The following is a 22,210-nucleotide window of genomic DNA, read 5'->3' as shown; positions in this document are numbered from 1 at the left end:
AGTCTGACTTTTTTCAATGCAGTTTTTCACTTCACACACACAGAAAAATTGACGAGACACCAAATCATTAATACACCCCCTTATAGCAGTGAATTGGCACGCCAGTTCGGCGTTTCGCTAAAGCCCAAGGCACCACATCGTTTCACAATTTCATTAGTAGCAAATCCCATCTGCTTTATAAAGTCATCAGATTCGTCAAAACGGCTTCCCAATATGCGAAATCAGCTGGCTGGCAGTGGGCCTACACTACGTGTGTGTGTGTGTGTGTGTGTGTGTGTGTGTGTGTATGTATGTATATATATATATATACACGGTCAGGGTTACTACTTGGGTGTAATTTTTTTTTTTCTCCCTACCAGTTTCTGTCAAAGATTAAAAATAGCACACTGCCTTCTGCAGAATAAGCACTTCATGGATTCTGGTTTTGATGGTGCACTGTTTGGAGGCCAACTGCCACCTGATTATGGTGAGAGAGGAACGCTTTAGCTGGGAGCGAAACGCTGTCGCGAGGCCTGTGCTCCGGCTGTGGGACAGGACGTGTGTGGTTATGTATAACAATAGACAACCATGATAATTAGCTCTCTGTGTAAACAAGGACTTTGACGTTCCTCCTGGAGCACCGAAGCTCATATTAATTCGCAGCGCCAACTGTAGGCAACAAGTCGGACCTCCAACGGTGTGGCGTATCACTTTCTCGTAAAGGCAACTCATGCGTGATTATTCAGATTACTTTGGGCTTCAGAGTTATTCATAAACACAACGTATTTCACTGTGTAATGTACATAAAGTCTCCGGGGCATTCTCTATTTCCATTAGAAAAATAATAAGGGCAACAGAATTGATTAGTGACCGGCTGTAACTATCATCTATGCACATAAAGCCATATCAGTACAGAACAAATACATTATTTTGTTAATTGCTTGCAAACTCTGGAACATCATCATTCATGGATTTCAACGCAAATAATCAACTTGCAAGGGGGTTCTTGTTGTGGGACGTGGTGCATCATTTTAAAATGATTAGTATTTCAAAGCTCTAATTTTATTATTGTAGGAATAAGCAGGAAGTCAACAGCTGGCATTCTCTCATCTTTACTAAGTTTCTCTTATAGTCTATGAGCCTTGCAATTGTCTGCTTTTCCCCCAGATAAAACACTAGACTATCTAGGTACAATCCAAGCACTGACTGTCAGCGGGAGTCCAAAATGTGGTGTTCTCTACCCATTACCACCGACTCAACCAAATAATGGCTTGAAACACATGGGAGTTTGGCCTACACTGTGAAAACATTAATAGTGAGCCCGAAAGCAACCACCACGTTAAGCATCTCTCTCGTCAATTTTTTTTAAAATCTCCCTAATGAACAAAACTCAACCCTCCACATGACTACGCCAAGCTGTTGGTATGGCAACTGTCAGTCTGTTCTGATTGGCAGTGCAGGTCCCACCCCTCTGTGCCGTTCCAGTCTGGGCTCTTAAATATGGTATTCGGCTTAGAGGCCTCAGGCAGTCCAGAAAGATCCGTTGCGTGGATGTGGCCGGTTGAATGATCCGCCTCGAGGGTGTGGTCTACGGGAGCTGGACTTAAAGGCAGCTGGGGGAGGAGACCCAAGTGTGACTCCGCCTCTAACGGCGGGGTGTCAAGTGCCAGGGCCGCCTCTTCTCCCTCCTCCACCGTGGAGCCCAGCTCCCCATCCTCCTCCACTTCCACCTCACGCCCCTCCTCTTCCACGGGACTCCGCCCTTCCTCCGGCTCCTCAGACGCCGTCACATTCTCCACTCCCCGTCTGTCGCTCACACCGCCGCACTTAGTGTCTGCCCCTTCGACGAGCGTCGGCGCTCCTTCCTCACCAGCACCATCTGCACCAGTGTCGTCGCCAGCTGTGGTCTGTTCCCACGATGAAGGTCCTGTATTATCCCTTCTGCCGTCTGGTCACATTTGGAGAGACGAGAAGAGGTCAGTGTAAGAGAGTGCAGTTATAATTAAGTTCAATCTGTGTCTGAAGGCAACATCTCAAACTCTGGAGTGGTCAACCCTCCTACAGAAAGTCCTACTTGGGGTGCAGGTTTTTATTCCTGCTCTGCCCTTGAATCAGGTGGGTTTAACCAGGGCTGGAACAAAGGTACCCAAAGCCTATTGGTAAAGTATGTCGAGCTGTTCCAACTGCAGAGCATACAGTCCCATGTATCTAAAGTTTACTTCTGGACTAGGTCGTGACACGACAAAATTGCAGTTGTTAAGCAAATAGAATTTCTTAAGCCTCATACTACACCCAAAACAACCTTGGAGCTCACAAAACATTTGCTCACGTTGGTCAGTCTAGCTATGTCAGCTCTACACAGTTCACATTTCTGTTCCAAGTGAGAAAACAAGCATTGAATAGTGTAAAGCCTCGACCTCAGAGCCAGTTCCACTCCACTTTTTCATTTTAACCTTCTAATTATAGCCTTATTTAGACCTGAGACACCAGGTGGGTGTAAATAATGATGAGGTACAATGTAAAAACAGCAGGCTCCAGACCTCGTAAGGTAAAAAGTTGAGTACTCCTGGTGTTGGGAATCTTTGTGCTGTCTAAATCACTTTTGTATATAAAAACTTATGATATTTATTAGATGTCTTTAACTAATAACATCAATACAAAATATGTTGCTCCCCAAATCAATGTGATTAGTTTGGATGCTGGCACTGCCTCACATCTCATCACTCTCTATGTGTCTGTAAAATTGAATTATTACATTTTCACTTTCAATTAAGAGAAAATTAATTTGACATTATAGCTTTGTAACAAACTTCTTCCTTGGGGAGCTTTTTCAATCAAGAAATATATTAGCTGAGCTTCCTGAAAGTAAAGCACAATGTTGGAAATTGTTCTTCTTATTATTATTATTAATAACTTTTAAACTGTCTGCAGGTTAAAATTGTCTGCAGATTGCATGAAAACATTATAGTACTTTTAGCATTTAAATGTGCCATTCCTCTGCTAAAGATACAAACATAAAACCATCTTATAGACAGATGCTTGTTAATAGATAATTGTTAATTTGTAATTTTAGCATAAACATAGGTTTTTGACATTGCATATTCTAATGTCAAATTCATTTTTTTTTTTTTGCCTAAATAGACCCAGTAGCAGTAACTTAGGAATTGTTTGAGCTAGTGACACCAAACCAACTTTTAAATGTTATTATCCTAACGTCACTGGTATAAATGAGAAACTGTGTGTGTGTATACACACACACACACAAATTAATGTTATTTACCTTTTTCTTTCTATATTGAATCACTACCCTTAATACTACCACTACTAAAACATGTGTAAAAATGTTTAATCAAGCTAGCAAACAAACCACATTAAATACATTTGTATTTTCTAGCTTCAATTACCTATGTCACTGAAGCACTTCCATGGAAACAGGCTAAAAATATTGTGGTGGTGATGGACGCCCAGACAGCGTGACGTCCCCATAGCCCAGCAATAGCAACAGCTTAGCTCCGTATCCTCTCCAAAAATATGCTCCAATTCCGCGGATTACTGACCCGTATGTGAATGCTGAGCCCATAAGGTTAAAGACTGCACACAGAGTACACCTGCCCGCCCCCCACCACCACCGAAAACGCAAACATTATTTATGGGACCCCCCCCCCGAAAAGAAAAATCCCCAACTTTTTTTAATGTCAGTGGAGGAGAACTTTGCTTGCATTTTCAAAATGCCATGGCATTTTAGCGGCATCTTTTACTTATTCGTCAGCACCAATAAAAGGGCCGAAATAGAGGAGAGGTGGAAAAGGGATCTGGGCACAAAATAAAAAAGGGTGTATGAGGTAGGTGTAGCTAATTACGTCGTTTGAGCCGGTGGCCGCGGGCGCCATTTAACAAACGTTACACACAATTACACACTCACCTTTGGGCGGCTGCGTTGAGGCGTGCTTGCAAGGCTGGCGCGGGCACGGAGTGGCGCTGGGCGACAGCAGCTTAGCTTGCTGGCTCTCGGTCAGCGAAACCGAGTCTCGGCCCCCTGTCAGCCCAAAAGCAACCGCAGGGAAACAAGAGTTACCTCCCAGCGAACGGTCACCTCCCCCGGCCAGTCATAAAACCCAAGGACCCAACAGACACAGGACAACGTGAGGGTGGTTTTGAAAGGTCCGTGGGTAAGCAGGTTGGGAATGGGGCATTCTCCAACCAAAGGATGAAGTTACACTCATCCAAATACACACAAATACGGACGATGCACTGCGCTCACAGGAAGTGGCTGCGGTTTCCTGTCATCGGTCTTAGTGATGGCTGCACGCCTCCTGGGCTGACGCCACATGCTACTCACACGGGACCGTGCGCCGTAAAACAGATATCCCACATGCTTGCGCGTGCGCGCGCGCACACATACATACATGCATGCACGCATGCCTACATACATACGCCCAAAAACCGAAACAGGCTGCAAATGAATGAGAGCACGTGAAACATGTTGAATATCAAGCAGTGTTGACTAGCACAGTGACACCAGGGATAGGGTCAATTCTACCTCAAGTCATTCTGTGACAACTGCCTTGAAGTTTCACCTTCTGCTTTTCTGGAAATTAGTTCAGGAACAACTTTCGGTACACTTTCTTTCTTACATTAGCATATTGTTGTTAAATATAGGCTTGGCACCCAGCTAGAAAGTTGGCCGAGTAACTGAAATGTTACCGGTTCGAATCCCAGAATCAACCAAATCGCTTTTCCCTCGATCAAGGGACTAAACCCTATTGTCCTATGGGTCGATATGGATAACAGCACCTGCTAAATCACTAAAACATATAAATACAACATCCTTTGAACACTCAATCATCATGTCATTAAACTTTTACTGTGAAACCGTGCCTCACACATGCTGAAAGCTTTACTCTCTGTGAGGCCTTTGGTGACTTGTGCGTTTTTGCGGCTGCTATTTAAAGCAGTAATAAGGTGTTGGTGATTATGTATGCAGTGCAGGGCTCAGCTGAGCACAGCAGGTCTGCACACGGCGTTCTCGGGAGGTGGGATGGAGGACCGGGTTTATACCCTCCTGACAGCTGTCCATCCAGCCGTCCATTACCTCCATCTCTCACACACACACACACACACACACACACACACACACACACACACACACACACAAATGGAGAGAAAGATGTGCAGACCCACACACATATGTATAACAGATACATTATTTGAATTAGAAATCCCCAAAAATGTTTGTTGGGACTTCCAAAATTTTCCTACGGGGGCACTATTTTTATTATCCTTGTAGAGGCTCTTGGGGGGGGGTTTTGGGTCCCCACAAGGATTTAACAAAAAAGGCAACACACACACACACAAACACCAGAGCTGAATAACAAAACACACACACTTGCATACTCTGTATAAAACACCAGGCATAAAACACCAGGCATGTGGAAAACAGGTACTGATACCGTGATCATCCATCTGAATAGCAGCCAGTTATTTCCCTCCGGTCACAGTGTTTGTAATGATATTGTAGCCTATTCCTACCCTAAAACAACTTATACAAAAGAGCAAACTGGCACCTGTCAACACACAGACATACCGTCTCCTCGTATGTACATTTTAAAGTAAAGAGTGTGGAAAAACAGCAGGAGAAGTACCACTTCCACGAAAGAAACAAACACTGACAACCGAACAAATAAACTTTCCATACTGCGGGCCCACCTCCCTCACCTAAACTCCCGGGACATCTCCCTGGCACCCAGCCTCTCCAGTCCCCTACACGGTCACGCCACGGGGGGTCCACCCCTCTCCTATTTTGACGACGCAGCAGGTGTCACAACGAGACGCCGTCTCCCTCCGATACCGGCCCGCGCCTCCCCCAATGTTGATCCACAGAGACGACGACAACAACATCGGTGGGGGGTGGGGGGCAGAGACAAGAGAGAGAGAATGGGGAGGTGTAGCTTGGTTCAAACAGAGCCCGGTAACAACGTGTCTATCTAACCGTGTGCTGCTCCCTGTAACGTCTTCTCCAGGGTGGCGGGCTATATGCGAGTCTCGCCCCGTTTGCAGTGGAGCCCGGCTGATTCGCGCTGACAGGCTTTCAGTCAGTGTATTCCAACGCTCATTCAACAGGGGATGGCTCCCAGGAGGATTTTGGGTAGTCGAGTCAATCACTAGTCTATTTGAGGGAGTCTCAGTGTTTTATTCTTCCCGTTTTACTGTCGTATGGGAACAACAACACAAAGCACCTTTAATGTTTTGACTCTTGGCGTGCCCTCAATCGGCCCGCTCTTGCTTTTTTTTTTCTCCCCTCGTTGTGTCTGTCCATCTTGACAAGGCCACTCCCCCCCCCCCCCCCAGCCCCCCCTCTTCGCCCCACACCGACTGTGGTGGTGGACAGAGTCATAATGCACTTTGGGCCTCGTCTACAAATTCCCTAATAACAGCACATTCCCCTAAATGTGTTTGTAATGTGGGCAATCATTTTCAGTAATGGATGCTTGTCAGTTTTATGGCGGGGAGAATGACAGGCGAGCTCCATCGAGCCACAGATCGGGCTGCCTAACCCCCGCCAGTGCACTTTAAACGCAGCGCAACACCCCCCTCTGGCGGACTCCGGAGGTATTGGTTTCGGATTTCTGTCTGGCACTTTCCAGTACCTCAAATTGAGAACAGTCGTGTGAAGGAAGTTACGCGTCATGTATTGGTTAAAAAAAACTAAAAGAAACATAGCCTTGTATTTATGTATTTGAAATATTTAATGAGCAGCGGGGGATTGCTCTTAAACAACACTGACGTGATGTACTGGGATGTCGATGATGCGGGGGGATAGCTCCCCAAATTACCTTTGCAATCCATCATGGGTAGTTTTGGAATGAATCCCAAACTTCTCCTAATGCACGAGACACTGACAAATGCGGAGAACCACTCCGTATCCATCCTTCCCATATTAGTCAATGGCTCTAGATACTTCGGTACATCACAAACCCATATGAAGAGTCTGTGGACTGTAGATAAGCACTAATCAGACCCTGGCGTTCAGTGTTCAGCCCCACTATCAACATATCTCATCTCCGGGTTTGCCAACACCTTCCCGCGAATCTGCATCTCGGTTGTGACACCTGCCGCGTTGTCATAGGAGACGGGATGGAATGCGTTGGGCACAGGAGGCAAAAACACACGAAACACAGATTCACTTCTCATTTCGATCACAGCAGCGGGTCTGTCTCGCCGCGCAAACAAACGGAGCTGCTGACCGGCCCTGACGCCAACAGGTGACATGAACGCCCAGCGGATGGCTGCGGGTTGGAATGGCGGTGACATTAGGAGTGCGGTAATGAGCCAGCGGTTTGTTTTGGGAGGATGCCGCGGCTTTGAACAGACAAGACACAATGGAGGGGGTGGGCTGAGAAGGATGGTAACAACAAGACATACTGCCTATTCCCAGGGACACGCGGTAGGTCAGACCTGTGGGCATCCGCAGCCAAGGAAGAAAGACGCCCAGTTAACAACACGTCAATTTCAATAGTTCACTAATCACTTGGTTCATTGAAGTGTGGGTGGGGGTGGGGGGGGGGGGGCATAAAAAATGACAGATGTCCATAATTAAAGCTGTGCAACATTCTATCATTCTGTCCCAGCAAAGATGACATTAACCAGGTATTTGCCAAACGTGACCAGTGGACACGATCCAGTTGCTAAGGTGGTTCTGTTCTCAGTGGTGTCAGTTCCCTGCCAGAGCCGTTTGATTCGGCCCGATCAGAAGCCGTGTCTCTCTGAATCAGACGCGTGTTAATTGCACACCATCGCGTGAATAAAACAACGTTACAGACCTGGAAGACTCCACAAGCCGGACACCTCTAAAGTTTTCAACTTCCTCTCCAGCTCAGCCACTCTATTTCCCAGAATCCTGAGGGGAGAAGCGGAGATAGATGGTGAGTCACACGGTCCCCTATGGCCCATTTGGCAGCCGGTAAACTATGTGTCTCCACTGTTTGACAAGGAGGAGTGGAGGACATTGTGCAGTGATGAATAAACACGTGTGTGGACTGTTATGGAGAGTGTACAACTGGGTGGTGTCTGTGGATTGTAGAGGTGTGTGTGGTGGGTGGGAATGTGTTGTGTCTTGTGTGGTGTGGTGGATGCGTTTGTGCAATCTAAAGGTAGGTGTGTGTGTGTGTGTGTGTGTGTGAACAGGTTTTACTCTACTTGTCGGGACCAAAAACCCCCACAAGTATAGTAGAATGAGAAGAAATTGTACTTTTCTGGATATTTCGCTGGTCTCCATGAGGAAAAGGCTTTTTATTTTATTTTTTTTAATATTTATTCCTCTGCATGAATATATTTAATTCTAGTCATCGTCTTCTTAATTCCTCATCTTCTTTATTCATCGCAATGTTCTTCACACATTGTGATTAATAATGTGTGTGTGTGTATGTGTGTGTGTCCCTACATACAAATATATGACGTGGCCAGATGCACGGTTCTGCCTGTATAAGGTAGTCCCAGTTTCAAAGGTGGGATCTTACCCGTCTTCAGGCAACTCTTCTCTGGCCACATCCCAGCCCTGTATGAGGGACTGTAGGATTACCGTGTACACAGTTAAGCATGTTGAACAAGCTAATAGTAAACACAGCATCTCCCCCCTTGAATCCATTTTTCACACCCGTATCCAGATGTGCACACCTACATTCACACAGACACACACCTCACCTATAACTGAGTAGCCTCTCGCCCAAACCCGACCCAGCCCAGCCCTACGCGATAATGCTTAAATCTTGCTGCAATGCTTTACTAAATATTATTTGAATCTTTCCAGTTGTACAACGTCTTCTGACGATGTGTCCTTTAAGATTGACGTTATACCCAAGAGGATAACAATATTTCCAATGATTGACCAATCAGAATTCTCCGTATGTTTATATCAATAGAGATACCCAACAACCAATTTTTAACCTGATTCCAGAAGCCTTGCCGCCACTGAACAGTACCAGAACAGATGGTCCTCTGATTTCACAATTAAATACCGACCATTAAATACCCCATGTATTGAGCAATTTTTTGTTTAAGATTTTTATATAACCGTTTAAAATGGAAGGAACTGATCGAAGCACCAAATGTTGTTGTGTATAATTCCATACAAGGTGTAGCAGTCAAACATTTTGCCCTTTGCCAACAGATATTACAGTTTTGCTAGTTATTTTTGAATTGGCAGACTTGGAAAATGTATCCTGTTTTGTTGTTTTAATTTCTCCTTCTATTCTTGTGGGAGTGCTGAAGTGATCTGATAATACTTTTGAATCAAACAAATGTTTCCATACCATACACCTCCACGAGTTGAAAAGGATTTTTTTGGTTCAGGCTAAACCTTACAATTGGGTTTAGGGTTCGAATTTGGGTCTAACACCAATCTAAGAGTTATTCATAGATTTAGAATGGGACTATTTTATGGGGACCCACAACACTCTGTAACATGTCCATGCGCACCTGTTGGTATGTCTCTGGTGCTGGATGACCAGGTTCTTCTCGTGGATGGTCTCCAACAGGGCCGTGGCCAGGGATTTGAGGTCAGCGATAGACTGGGGTGTAGCTGGGAGACTGCAGCCCTGCTCCTCAGACAACAACTCCTGCACTACACAAACAGAGAGGGAGTAGATAGAAGGACAATATTAAGAAGAGGAGGAGAGAGAGAAGAAAGAGGAAGGGAGAAGAAGATATAGGGGGAGAACATAAAGCGAGAAGAAAAGAGGGAAAGAGGAGAGGGGGAATAGGAGAGGGGGAAGAGGAGAGGGGGAAGAGGAGAGGGGGAAGAGGAGAGGGGGAAGAGGAGAGGGAAAGAGGAGAGGGAAAGAGGAGAGGGAAAGAGGAGAGGGAAAGAGGAGAGGGAAAGAGGAGAGGGGGAAGGAGTAAATGAGTGTCAGTGGGGGAAAAAATGAAAGAAAAAAGCAAGCGAGGGTGGCAGAAGGACAGGAAGAGAGAGAGCGGGAGGGGTACAAGAGAGAAGGGAAGGTAGGAAAGAGAGGGAGGGAGAGGAGTGAAACAGAGTGAGCAGGGAGATATAGTGAACCAGAGACCGCAACACAGACAGGAGAAATAGCTTGTACACAGGAGGCCAAAAAGGAGAAGGGAAAAAGAAAGAGATCAACAAACAAACACACGAGACAGCTAGAGAGCGAAAGACCCGTAAAATAGATTACCTCCCTGCTCCCGCTAGCTTTACCGGATGACCCACTGAGATGGCGCCGCCGACAACTGTCAATCAAAGCCGGTGCTTTGTGACGCTGACAGAACAAATTAGGACGACTCGCAGTCGCTTTGAAAGTTAAGGAGCCGGGAACTTATCGTAACTCCAGTTAAGAAAGGACGTTTACTTAAAAAGGCGCAGTCCACCCAAAACCACGCATTCCTGCAGTGTACACTGCTGTGAGAGTTCAATGACTGACCGGATAGACTCTCTCCAACCTCAGGTAGATTCCAGTGTTTCAGTAACACTATACCTTTTAAGTTTTGTCTTTATTTTTGTTAGATTCTGTTGTGTCTAAGTAAGCAATAATGCATAATGGGATGTGGTGTAGGGCCAATATACCATGGCTTAGAGCTGTTCAACAATTTGTGATATACTGCCAATATGCCACAAACCCCGGAGACACCTTTTCGAACTTATCAACCGGTTACCAACGTGAGTAAAGTAGTCAAAAGTGATGTCATGTCTCATACACCATGGCTATCAGCCTATCAGCATTCAGCATTCAGCATTCAAAGTGCAGTGACCGAAACATATATCTCCTGAACGAAGGCCATTGTGTGGATAAAAAGAAAGACGCAAGTAAATAGCAAGACACAATGAAAGAGGAAGTAGTTTAGATTGCTCCTAACAGCTATTCCTGGATCAGTTACACTAACCGGCTTCCTTATCTTACTACCGAGCCAGCTGCCAGTGTGACCTGGGACCTGCCAATATGACTTGGGTGTGACTTAGAACCTAGCATTCTGACATGGAACATACCAGACTGTGACTTAGAACCTGGCAGTCTGACATGGGACATACCAGTGTGACATGGGGTATGACCTAGTACCTAGCAGTGTGACATGGGTGTGACTTAGAACCTAGCAGTGTAACTTTGCACCTGGCAGTCTGACTTGGCATGTACCAATTTGACTTGTGAGCTGGAAATCTGACCTGGCATGTACAAATTTGACTTGGGACCTGGCAGTCTGGGTTTGGTGTACCTTCTTTGGCAGAGAGGACTCCTGTCAGAGCACTGCTGTTGGACTTCCCAGACACTTTAAAGTTCTTCCTCTTCTCCAATGCATTCTGCAACAGACACACACACACACACACACACACACCTTAATCGGCTGCCACTTGTATCAACTCTCTCTGGGCCTGTCAGAGAGACACCAGCTAGAACTAAATGGAATTGCAATGTAATGTTGACACAACGTCTTTATTTACTGCCTGAACACACAAACATACAGCACTTGTTAATCTGAAGTGTGTACCAATGAGGGGAGTGTACCTGGTGTTAAAGTAAACTGACAGAGTTACTAAAAAGAAGGATCAAATGGAGTGTCACAGACAGACATACGTCACTACCTTGTATTTCATGATATTGGACTTAAGCAGGTTCACCTCCTCTTGGACTTGGTTAAACCGCTCATGTAAATACCTGACAGGGAGCAAAAGAAAGGTTGCCAGTCCAGATGAATCTTTTTTCAGATAATCAGATGAATCTTTTTTTAGAGCAGAAAACAACAGAAAACAACGATCCAGAACTAGTTACAGAAATGATCGCACACTGTATACAAACCTGCGTGTTGTGTGAGCTAGCCAACTGGGGATAGTATTGTGGTTATTTAAAGTGTGTGTCACATAAGCACTTGGAGGAAAACGCATTCACCGGCTAACAACCGTGGTGGAGCTTGTGGGTGCCTAACCTACCAAAATGAGTCACTAGCGCACTCAGGGGAGCACCCAAAATGGTTGTTTTTACCGACATTGTACTGACTGTCTCTTTGGAAAAAAGCGTCCACTAACGAACTGAACTACCGTGTAAAATGCATTACTAACCCAAAACCGTGTAATAGGACTACATTTCTCCTGCACCTGTTCTCCATACAGAGGGCGTCCACATCGATGATGCGCGTTTCATGGCCACCCAGGATGTGGTTGAGCTCCAGGTTGAGGCGTTCGGCCTTCTCACTGAAAACGCCGCGCTCAGCCTTAATGTCATGCAGCTCATCAGTCAGCGCCTTAACAGTGTTTTCCAGTTCCTCCATCTGAGACAGAGGGAGAATATAAAAAAGTCAGGGTAGAGAGACAGACAAAGGGGCCTATTTACACTACGGTATCTTTTTCGAAATGCATCTTAGAAGACTTGTGTCACTGAACTATTTCGCAGTGGAAACACTCAGAAAACTGCAAGCTCCTTTCCGAGCTAATGTGATGGTGCTTATTTGAAGGTGCTCCCTCCTCCAAATGAGTTATTTACACCATAATCCTTATGCGTCAGAGGGTATGCACTCTCTAGTTTCTACCTCGATTGAGCTCACAAGCGCGTAAGCCAACGTTTCAGCACGACAAAGAATGGCAGCCATATTGGATTACTAATCCCCCAGCCCTGAACTACGATGGACAATTGCACCGTCTTCAGCGGGACCCTTCGGCTAATCCGCGAGCAGGATACAAACCCCGGTCTCACAATAACACAATTGCGAGGCAGTGACTTTTCCACTGCACTGTTCGGGGCCCCCCCCCCCCAGGGGTGGAATTCTCAAGCCTAATTTCTGATGGATCCTAAGTCTTCCTTCCCACCTGCAGCCCTGCCTTCTCCAACTGCCGGACCAGGTCTTCCCTCTCGTGTGCGGGGAAGTGGCGGGCCCCGACCTCCTCGTCCCCCAGTCGCTGCCTGGTGATGGTCATTCTCAGCAGCTGTGGACCAGGAAGAGACGGGTCAACCCCAGGGAGATGTCTGGGACAAATTCAATTTCAAGGTTGACTTAGCATGGGAAAGAGAGTGGTGCCTGTTTCTATGGGTGTGTGTTTGGGTATGTTTATTACCACACGTGAGAGTCAGAATTCCTCAAAAGTATAATAACCTGCAGCAAATCAAGCATTGTTTCAGGGTTGGGGTTAAGGTTGGAATTTGGATTAGTTAAGGTTAGATTTACATTTACTGTAAGGGGTTGGTGTTAGATTAATTGTTTGTATATAGCTAGGGTTAAGGAGAATAGGATTTTTATTATTAATCCATTTTGATCCCCAAAGATTGGACAGTGTTTGTGAGTGTGTGAGAGACAGAGAGAGAGGTACAGAGAGATACAGAAAGAGAAATAGAGAGCGATAGAAGGAGACAGAGAGAGGGAGATACAGAAAGAGAGAGATACAGTAGAGGGAGACAGAGATTGAGAGATACAGAAAGAGAGAGATACAGTACAGGGAGATAGAGAGAGAGAGAGATACAGAAAGAGAGATACAGTAGAGGGAGACAGAGAGAGAGAGATACAGAAAGAGAGAGATACAGTAGAGGGAGACAGAGAGAGTTATACAGAAAGAGAGAGATACAGTAGAGGGAGACACAGAGAGAAAGATACAGAAAGAGAGAGATACAGTAGAGGGAGACAGAGATTGAGAGATACAGAAAGAGAGAGATACAGTACAGGGAGATAGAGAGAGATATACAGAAAGAGAGAGATACAGTAGAGGGAGACAGAGAGAGAGAGATACAGTAGAGGGAGACAGAGACAGCACATAAGCATATGTATAATTTACGACCCACCTTGTTATCCCCATGGGCCTCAGCCAGTCTCTGATTCAGCTCCTTCACCTCCTCAGACAGCTGTTTCCCCTTCTCCCGTGCGTCTCTTAGCAGCTGAGCCAGGTTCACCTGGGGAGAAGGTGCAGAGGGTGGGTAGAGCGTAAAGAGATGGAACAATATGGGATGCAAGTAGAAAAGAGAAAGAGTCACAAAGTGGCAACAGTGAGAGTCACAGATGGAGTGGAAATAGATAAACTGCGCGAGTCACAGATGCTGTTGCGACAGAGAAACAGAGAGTCACAGACGAAGTTGCAGTGTTACAGAGGGAGTCACTTGGAATGGTAATAAAGAAATGCGGTGGCAACACTAAAAGGGTGAGAGTCAGATATGCTGTGGCAACAGAGAAATGGTGAGAGTCACAGATGGAGTGGCAACAGTGTAGCAGAATCACAGATGGAGTGGCAACAGTGTAGCAGAGTTACAGATGGAGTGGCAACAGTGTAGCAGAGTTACAGATGGAGTGGCAACAGTGTAGCAGAGTTACAGATGGAGTGGCAACAGTGTAGCAGAGTTACAGATGGAGTGGCAACAGTGTAGCAGAGTCACAGATGGAGTGGCAACAGTGTAGCAGAGTCACAGATGGAGTGGCAACAGTGTAACTTTACCTGGTTGCGTTTTTCAGGTGGTAAAGATGGATCACCATCCTAAAACAGATCATAAATGAAAGATCTAATACAAATTAGAAAATAATTTTAAGTTGCATGAAAAACTTTGTGAACCCTTTTGCATTACCTGCATAAATGGCACCGAAAATACAGTCTGATCTCCTCAGAGTAATAATCACATAAAAACAATGTGTTCTAACAAACAACAAACAAAAGTGTGGCCTTACTGAACACATAGTAGTTGCAGATCAGACCTGAACAACGGTCATAAGGTATTTTTGACAAATCCTTCTTAAAGGACTGTTTCAGTTCACTGATATCGTCAGTGAAAAGGTATTGCATTAAAAGCTTGATTCAGGTCGTGCCACGTAATTTCAGTAGGGTTGAGGTATGGACTCCGACACTTCTGTATATGCTATTCTGTTGTAGATTTGCTTTCTTCTTATAGTCTTAAGATGACAGGCTGTTACCCTGATATTCTGCAGAATTTCCCTTAACTACTGCGAGCCACTGGGCCCTGAGGCAGCAAAGCAGCCCCAAACCATGATGCTCCTTCCACCATGCTTCAGGGATTAGGATGAGCGTATTGATATTATCAATACAATGTTACTATCAAACATTTCCCTAAAATAGGACCCATGAGCATCTAAATGTAAATTACTTAGAACATACAATTTTAAAGCATAAAATCCCAAATAAAGAGAACTAAATAAAATCCTTTAAATGGACTCACAATGAGCTCTCTGTACTTTTTCTTCAGACACTGGTGGCGCTCTCGCAGCTGGTTGGCCATCAGCTTGTACTGGTCCCTCTCCTGCTGACAGGTGTCCAGTTCTTTGGATAATATCAAGAGGGCTTCCTTCTTACTGTCCAGCTTACGTTTACACACCAGGAACTATGAAGCAATGCAGAAGACATAACAGTGACTATTGAACACACCCGGACATATTAATGTATTTAGAAATGACTGTGTATGAAAAATAGCATAACACCGGTTAATTTAGTGGCTTGGGTGTTTGATGTTGTTTGAATGTGTTTGTGTTCGGACAAGTGTTTGGTCATAATTTTGAAACTTGCTATCTTACTATCTTTTAGATAAGATTTACTGAACTTTCAAACACTTTTCCCACAGACTCTATCTACAGCAGACAACATAATGTAATATTTATCTGATTTGAGACCAATTACCACACCATGTGGTTTAAGTGCGGAGAGCATGGGGCTTGCAAAGGCTGGATTCTACCTTCCCTTCCATGTGTTTGCATTTCCTACTGTACATTTCCTTAAAATAGGACCCATGAGCATCTAAATGTAAAGTTCTTAGGAGCACATCAAATTAGGTATCAAATTAAATTTGTATTGAAAACTGCATTCCACAAAAAGTTATTAAAATCAGAAAGAATAGTTGACTAAATGGTTCACTAAAATACATCTCATACTGTAGCACGCAGCTCTCAGGCAAGTCACCTGTTCAGCACTAACGGAAAAACAAATATTAGATCGTGGTATAAAACGCAGATAAAAAAAACGAATTAAGGTACGACCTTACACATATACACAGATAGGTTGGAATGATTAGAGGCATGTATGCCTTTAGGAAAATTACATAGAATAGATAAGAAGTATTGCCGAGTGTAATATACAGGTTCACGACGTAGCATTCTTAATGAATGAACTCGCAGTTTTCCGTCAACCATCACCCTTGGTGTGTTTAAAGAGACTTATGATGAGCCAAGTTTGATGGATGTGGATGATAAACTTGCTGTGCGAATACAGTTTATTGATGACTAATAATATTAATTAAGCCATTTTCTAATTCTAACAGCAACACAAATTACAGTATTCTTATCAGTAGGCTAGCTGATGCTTATGTTGTCTTATGCTTTCTACCCTAATAATAACACAATTTGGGGACATCTGCTTTGCGGTGTAACACAAACATTGCACTATATAAAAGCACCGTAACATAAACAAGTTGGAGGGGGCATCCTACACCAAGACAAGACATTTAATCGCCATTAATATAGCTAGCAAAGGTTCACATATTAGTGTAGATTAATGTAATTAAAAGGCCCTTTCGAAATATTGCGATCGAACAAAAATGCTTATAAGGGGCAGGTTGATGATGCCATTGTGAATTTATAAACAACATAATATATGTTTTGTATGGAACAGGTGGTATCGCGTTATGGATGAATGTATGTGTATGAAATATCCGATACATGTACAGCTATGTAATCAATAAATTAAGCTACATAATACAAACTAAAATAAGAATTTCGAGTAGAAATAAATGTATCTCTCCATATGGTTTTCCAAGCTTATAGGGCATCATTGATTATGTCTCAGGGCAGACATCCCATATGTTTATGCATAGCACTCACCTCGCTCACCAGGCCTTGCCAGTCACTTTCACTTCTTTTCGAAGAATTCATATTTTCGTAGGGGCTCCGACAACTGCAAAAAAATATTGGTTTAACACAGGCAGTCGATTTAAATCTGTATATGGAAATGCGAATGTTGAATTTGGGTTATCTTCCTGACTCCGCCTCTGTTCTATCCAATGTTTACTCTACGTAACGTCAGCTGTTGCGGATAGGCGTGTATGTCCGGTGTGGGAAGGAAGACATAGCTACCTTAAAACCTTATTTCCTGAGAGTGTGGGAACATGTATGTATGTACGTATGTATATACAGAGAAAGAGAAAGGGATAATTGCATTTATATGTACGTAAGAGAGAGAATGAATACAGTTAATAAAACCAAATGTTTAACTTTCTCACTTGTATCCACAAGAGGGCCTCACAGCTCCTCTGCTAATCGCGTGCAACGGTTTAGGTCTGTTCGTCTGATTCGTTCACATATAGGTCATTGGTGATTTCTCAGGCCTTATGTATTTGTTCTGATAAAAAAAAACTTGGGTCAATGACTTCTCTTACTTTTGAAAACCGGCATTTTCCAAATTGCTTTAATTGGCACATGCAGAGTCCTAAAACGGCTATTAACACGTGTGCGTTCATAGTTTATATAGAATATTCACTTGCCGCGCTTAATCGCAGCACATCTCAGCAGACAGGAACTGTCACTGCATCAAAAGTTTGGGATTTAGCGGCTAGACTGATGCTATACTGCGTTTTTGTCATTCAAAACAAGTTTATTTCTGAACAGCTTTGTGAAACAAAAAAATATGTAAATACATATACCCAGGAATATTATTGAGATTAAATGGTTACTAGGCTTCTATGGTATCATTAGAATTGAAAGCGATGGTGTTTTATTGTTAAACTATGTTATTAATTTCCGTTCTGTAATGTTAAACATTGAGACTAATTTATGTTTTCATTTGGTTGAATGGCGTGCTGTGGAGATCTGCCCTTTTAAAATTATGTTGATTTAAATAGTCTTGGTTTGAATGTAAAAATACATTATAAATAAGCTCTTAATTAACTAATTATTACATCCATTACAACAACAAGCGTATATTTTACATTTGTGCTGGTCATTTGCCAATTAACAATATTTTGGTCTCGTGTGAATTATATAATTGAGGAACATTACATAGTCAACCAGTTAAAACTAGCACTTGTAAATTTGATCGACAAACGTCATGTCTTAAAATCTATTTTGTATGACTGAGTTTTCATTAAGTTTGAAGCCTCTTGTTAGCCTACAAAACCAGACACCAGGGGGCGAGACATTCATTCTGAGCCGGCCACGGATTCAAAAACGGAAGTGAAATGTTTGGTTCTGCACGCAAGTGTCGAGTACATCGTGTGTACGTTCTGACTGTTGTTGACACTCTGTCGCCTTGTAGTGCTAACACAACGTCATGTTATGCAGTACAGCGAGGTTGCTCATTTAAATACTGTTGGACATTTCTCGTGAGCTTTGAAGGACGACAATAACATTTACATTTTTATTATTGCATGGCTGTTTAGCAGCATTTGCCTAGCAGTTGTATGCAACTGGCTATCATACTAACTAGTTGACTTTACTTTTTATATAACTAGCAAATTAAGGTTAGCTAGCTAGCTAACGTAATGCCATTTTGCAGTTTTCTTGTTAGCTGCTTAAGATAAGCTATAATGAGCACTTTTGTTTTCTGGAGTCAGGGTAGCTCCGAAGTGGATTGGTGTGAAGGAAACTATTTGATTTACCCTGGAATAGCAGAGTTCTACAATACGGTAAAATTATCATACTTGTGCTAATAGGTAAAACATTTCACACACTTTAAACCTGGTATAATGTCTAAAGTAATCGATTTTTTTGTTGCAGGTCAGCAACATACTGTTTTTTATCTTGCCACCTATTTTGATGTGTCTTTTTCGGCAATATGCAACACATTTCAACAGTGGAATATATCTGATCTGGACTTTGCTGGTTGTGGTCGGTAAGTTTATTCTAACGCCTAACACTGGGTGTTGCGCACAAAACATTGTTTTGTATTGTTGTCAGTTCAAATTCTCGCGGAGAACTGCCTCTCCTTCCCATGAAACCCATTTATATATACGGTAGCTGGTGGATCGTAGTCACATTGTACTCCCTCTACATATCGCCCCCTCTCAAGGAATTGGCTCCACATACTTCCATGCCACCCTTAGTTTCCTCGGCCAGATGCTGGATGAACTAGCCATACTGTGGGTGCTCATGTGTGCCATCGGCATGTGGTTCCCCAAGAGATACCTGCCCAAGGTATTCCGCAGGAACAGGCAAGCGACACACACACACACACAGTCCTTACGTCTGTGATTTTTGTAGTCTGTATGTTGGCGTTTGCTCATCTCTTCCTGTTCTCCAGGCTGTGGTTTAAAGTGATTATTGGGATCCTCTCAGGAGTCACCACAGGACTGGCGTTCATTAAACCTGCCATCAACGCCTTCTCTCTAATGGGCCTGGGCATACCCTGCACCGTCCTGCTCGTCTCCGAGCTCAAGAGGTCAGGGCAAATGCAACACTGTCGCCTTGTGTGGCCAATTCCACCAGCGACGGTTCCCTTCTGCTACCTAACCGCTCTGTGTATTCCTGTGGCCTGTAGGTGCGAGAATCTGCGGGTGTTTAAACTGGGCCTGCTCACTGGCATGTGGTGGTCACTGGCTCTGCTCTGTTGGATCAGTGACAGGATCTTCTGTGACTTGTGGTCCTACGTGAACTTCCCCTATTTGCACTGTGCGTGGTAAGTCAAAGTTGTGGCTGGCGTCGTGCAGTGGGCCTTAACCCGTTCTGTCCTGAACACATCTGGCGTCCGTTTGTTTGGTCTAATCCACGATTGACCCCTCTGTTTTCCGCAGGCACATACTCATATGCCTGGCCTCCTACCTCGGGTGTGTGTGCTTCGCATACTTTGACGCGGCCTCGGAAGCTCCAGAACAGGGCCCCGTGGTCAAATTCTGGCCTAGTGAGAAGTGGGCTTTCATTGGTGTGCCCTATGTCACTCTTCTGTGTGTCCAGAAGAAGCACTTTGTCAAAGTTACTTAGCCAGCACAGGTCTCACCAGTGGCCCAGCATACTTGGAATTACTGTCCTTTTTACACTCTGCCAAACTCCCAGCATTGTTGAGAATTTCTGCAGCGCATATTTAAAATGTGCTTTCTAAAAATTGCTGAAAGTGTGATACATTTTCATTTTTCATGCTGTGGGTGTTTTGGTATGAAGTGTACTGTGCGTTTCCTTGCTGTGTGTAATTTACAGATGAGAGAGATGAACTACATAGATATGGTAAATTGTTTTCTTTTGTTACAGTTTTATCACAAGTTGGCTGAAATTGGTGTAACTGCTGACAGCTTCCAATGACCCTTTTTTGCCATTTACTATTGACTATTAACATGTTCCAAAATGTTGCAGGCAATGACATTGAATGGGCCCCTACTTCTTTTGTTTATTTGACTTAATATATAAGCCTATACTAATATAACATGTACAGTATTGTTCAAAAGTTTGGGAAATTGTCCCTGTTTTCCATGAAATCATACGTTAAAATAGTTTGAATTGGATATATAGCAAAATTAATAGGAAATATTGTAATTGACATGGTTAGAAACAATGATTTTTAATTGAAATAATAATTGTGCCCTTCAAACTTTGCTTTCATCAAAGAATCCTCCATTTGCAACAACTGAGTAGTGCACAGCTATGTACGAGATCTTCAATTTCTTGGCGATTTCTCACATTGAATAGCTCTCATTTTTCCGAACAAGAGTGGACTGATGAGTTTCAGAAGAAAGTTCTTTGATTCGGGCCATTTTGAGCCTGTTATCGAACTCACAGTTGCTGATGCCCCAGATACTCATCTAGTCTAAAGAAGGCCAGTTATATTGTTCCTTTAAATCAGCACCACAGTTTTCAGCTCTGCTAACAATTACAAAAGGGTTTTCTAATGATGTAAGCCTATGTCAATATTACATAAGAAATCAGCTGTTTCCAGCTACATTAGTCATTTACAACATTAACGATGTGTACAATGTGTTTGATACATTTTGTTATTTTAATGGCCTGAAAATGTGCTTTTCTTTCAAAAACAAGGACATTTCTAAGCGACCCCAAACTTTTGAACGCTGTGTAACTATTACATTTGCAGTGCAATGTTTGCCAGTATTATAACTTAAGGTAATGTCTTATTGGTTATTTCAAATGAAATGTGTCATATATGGGTTGGGTAGGTTCCTTTTTAAATGTAATCAGTTACAAGTTACCTATCCACATTTATAATCAGTAACGTAACTTTTTTATGACTCAAACTCAGTAACGTAATCTGATTGCTCTGAATTACTTTAAGATTACTTTCATATTAAGAGGCATTAAAAAACGTGAACAACTGCACACAAATATGTTTTACTAGCGCAAACGTAACCTGCAATTATTAGGGCTACCAGCAAAGGATTTTCAAAACATAAATGAAATAAATAAACTGTGACTATACACCTGCACTCTCAGCTTAAAGTCTAAGTCGTCAGCAGCCAATGCTAACCAATGAATGCAATAGTCTGAGATGCAAAGCTGGCAGAATCTCATGGCTTACCTGTATGGACGCAGTTGAGTTGGCTAACATCAAATGCAATCATTGCTTGCATGATGAAATTCAACACTACTGTTGTTTGCTCCTTGGGATTTAAGGCCGGGTGTTTTGTAAAAGCACTTTGTGACAACTGCTGATGTAAAAAGGGCTTTATAAATACATTTGATTGATTTATTGATTGATGTTGATCACTCAACTGAGGTGCGCAAATTATATTTTCATTCAAAACATAAAAAAAAGAGAACTATGCAACGTTTTGTAGTTATTTCTCGCACCTAATCTTTAATCCAAATGTAATCATATTTTTCTTCAAAAGTATCTGTAATCCGATTACAATATTTTAGTTGGTAATGTAACTGATTACAGTTACTGATTTTCTGTAATCTGTTACATGTAACGGATTACTTATAATATGTTACTCCCCAACTCTGGCCATATTTATAGTATTCTAAAGCATCACGTCTGAACGTGGTCTGGTTGCTGTGATTAAATGGATGTGTCCTTAGTTAAAAAATTATGCTTTGAAAGTATTTTAAAAGGATGGACCATTTTGAGAAGAGATTAAACTGCTGTGTTAGTATTAGAAAAGGAGTATTAGCCCTGATAGCAGCTGTGGCCAAACACATGAAAGTCGTCGTTTGTTTTCTTATTAAAAATCTAACTAACATTGTAGGTTACCATTATGTATATTTATAAAGAAACATTTAAGAATTTGTCATGTACTTTTTTGTATTTTATTTTGTGTAATAAAAAAAAAAGAAAATTGTGAATGGAGTTAATTTTGTGCTTTCAGTGTAAACATTTTTAAAT

At 43.0% G+C, this 22,210-nt stretch overlaps 2 protein-coding genes across 7 annotated transcripts; one reads left to right on the top strand and one right to left on the bottom strand.

Moving 5' to 3' along the window:
- Positions 1-988: 988 nt before the first annotated feature.
- On the bottom strand, positions 989-17,010 carry ccdc149a (coiled-coil domain containing 149a). 3 transcript variants are annotated; one of them, XM_020043518.3, is made up of 13 exons: positions 16,774-17,010; positions 15,123-15,284; positions 14,390-14,428; positions 13,746-13,853; positions 12,782-12,898; positions 12,074-12,246; positions 11,564-11,636; positions 11,147-11,281; positions 9,454-9,593; positions 7,800-7,876; positions 7,402-7,434; positions 3,902-4,015; positions 989-1,927 (listed from the first exon to the last, which is right to left on the bottom strand). In XM_020043518.3, the coding sequence occupies exons 1-13, from the start codon at positions 16,822-16,824 to the stop codon at positions 1,386-1,388; spliced, it is 1,764 nt and encodes a 587-aa protein (XP_019899077.2). In that variant the 5' UTR covers positions 16,825-17,010; the 3' UTR covers positions 989-1,385. The 3 variants fall into 3 exon arrangements, with proteins under 3 accessions (XP_019899077.2, XP_010888565.2, XP_019899078.2); XM_010890263.4 differs by having other exon boundaries at positions 9,454-9,598; positions 11,197-11,281; positions 16,774-17,009; XM_020043519.2 differs by lacking the exon at positions 7,402-7,434 and having other exon boundaries at positions 16,774-17,009.
- Positions 17,000-21,305, top strand: acer2 (alkaline ceramidase 2). Of its 4 annotated transcripts, none has more exons than XM_020043522.3 (7): positions 17,000-17,059; positions 18,501-18,572; positions 18,664-18,778; positions 18,956-19,097; positions 19,187-19,324; positions 19,424-19,561; positions 19,677-21,305. In XM_020043522.3, the coding sequence occupies exons 3-7, from the start codon at positions 18,703-18,705 to the stop codon at positions 19,861-19,863; spliced, it is 681 nt and encodes a 226-aa protein (XP_019899081.1). In that variant the 5' UTR covers positions 17,000-17,059; positions 18,501-18,572; positions 18,664-18,702; the 3' UTR covers positions 19,864-21,305. The 4 variants fall into 4 exon arrangements, with proteins under 4 accessions (XP_019899081.1, XP_019899080.1, XP_034146425.1 ...); XM_020043521.3 differs by having other exon boundaries at positions 17,043-17,063; XM_034290534.1 differs by having other exon boundaries at positions 17,047-17,067.
- The last annotated feature ends 905 nt before the right edge of the window (positions 21,306-22,210 follow it).

Source organism: Esox lucius, chromosome 24 (assembly GCF_011004845.1).
Source record: "Esox lucius isolate fEsoLuc1 chromosome 24, fEsoLuc1.pri, whole genome shotgun sequence".
In the NCBI taxonomy this organism is placed as follows: Eukaryota; Metazoa; Chordata; class Actinopteri; order Esociformes; family Esocidae; genus Esox; species Esox lucius.
This window is presented reverse-complemented; position numbering and strand designations above follow the sequence as displayed.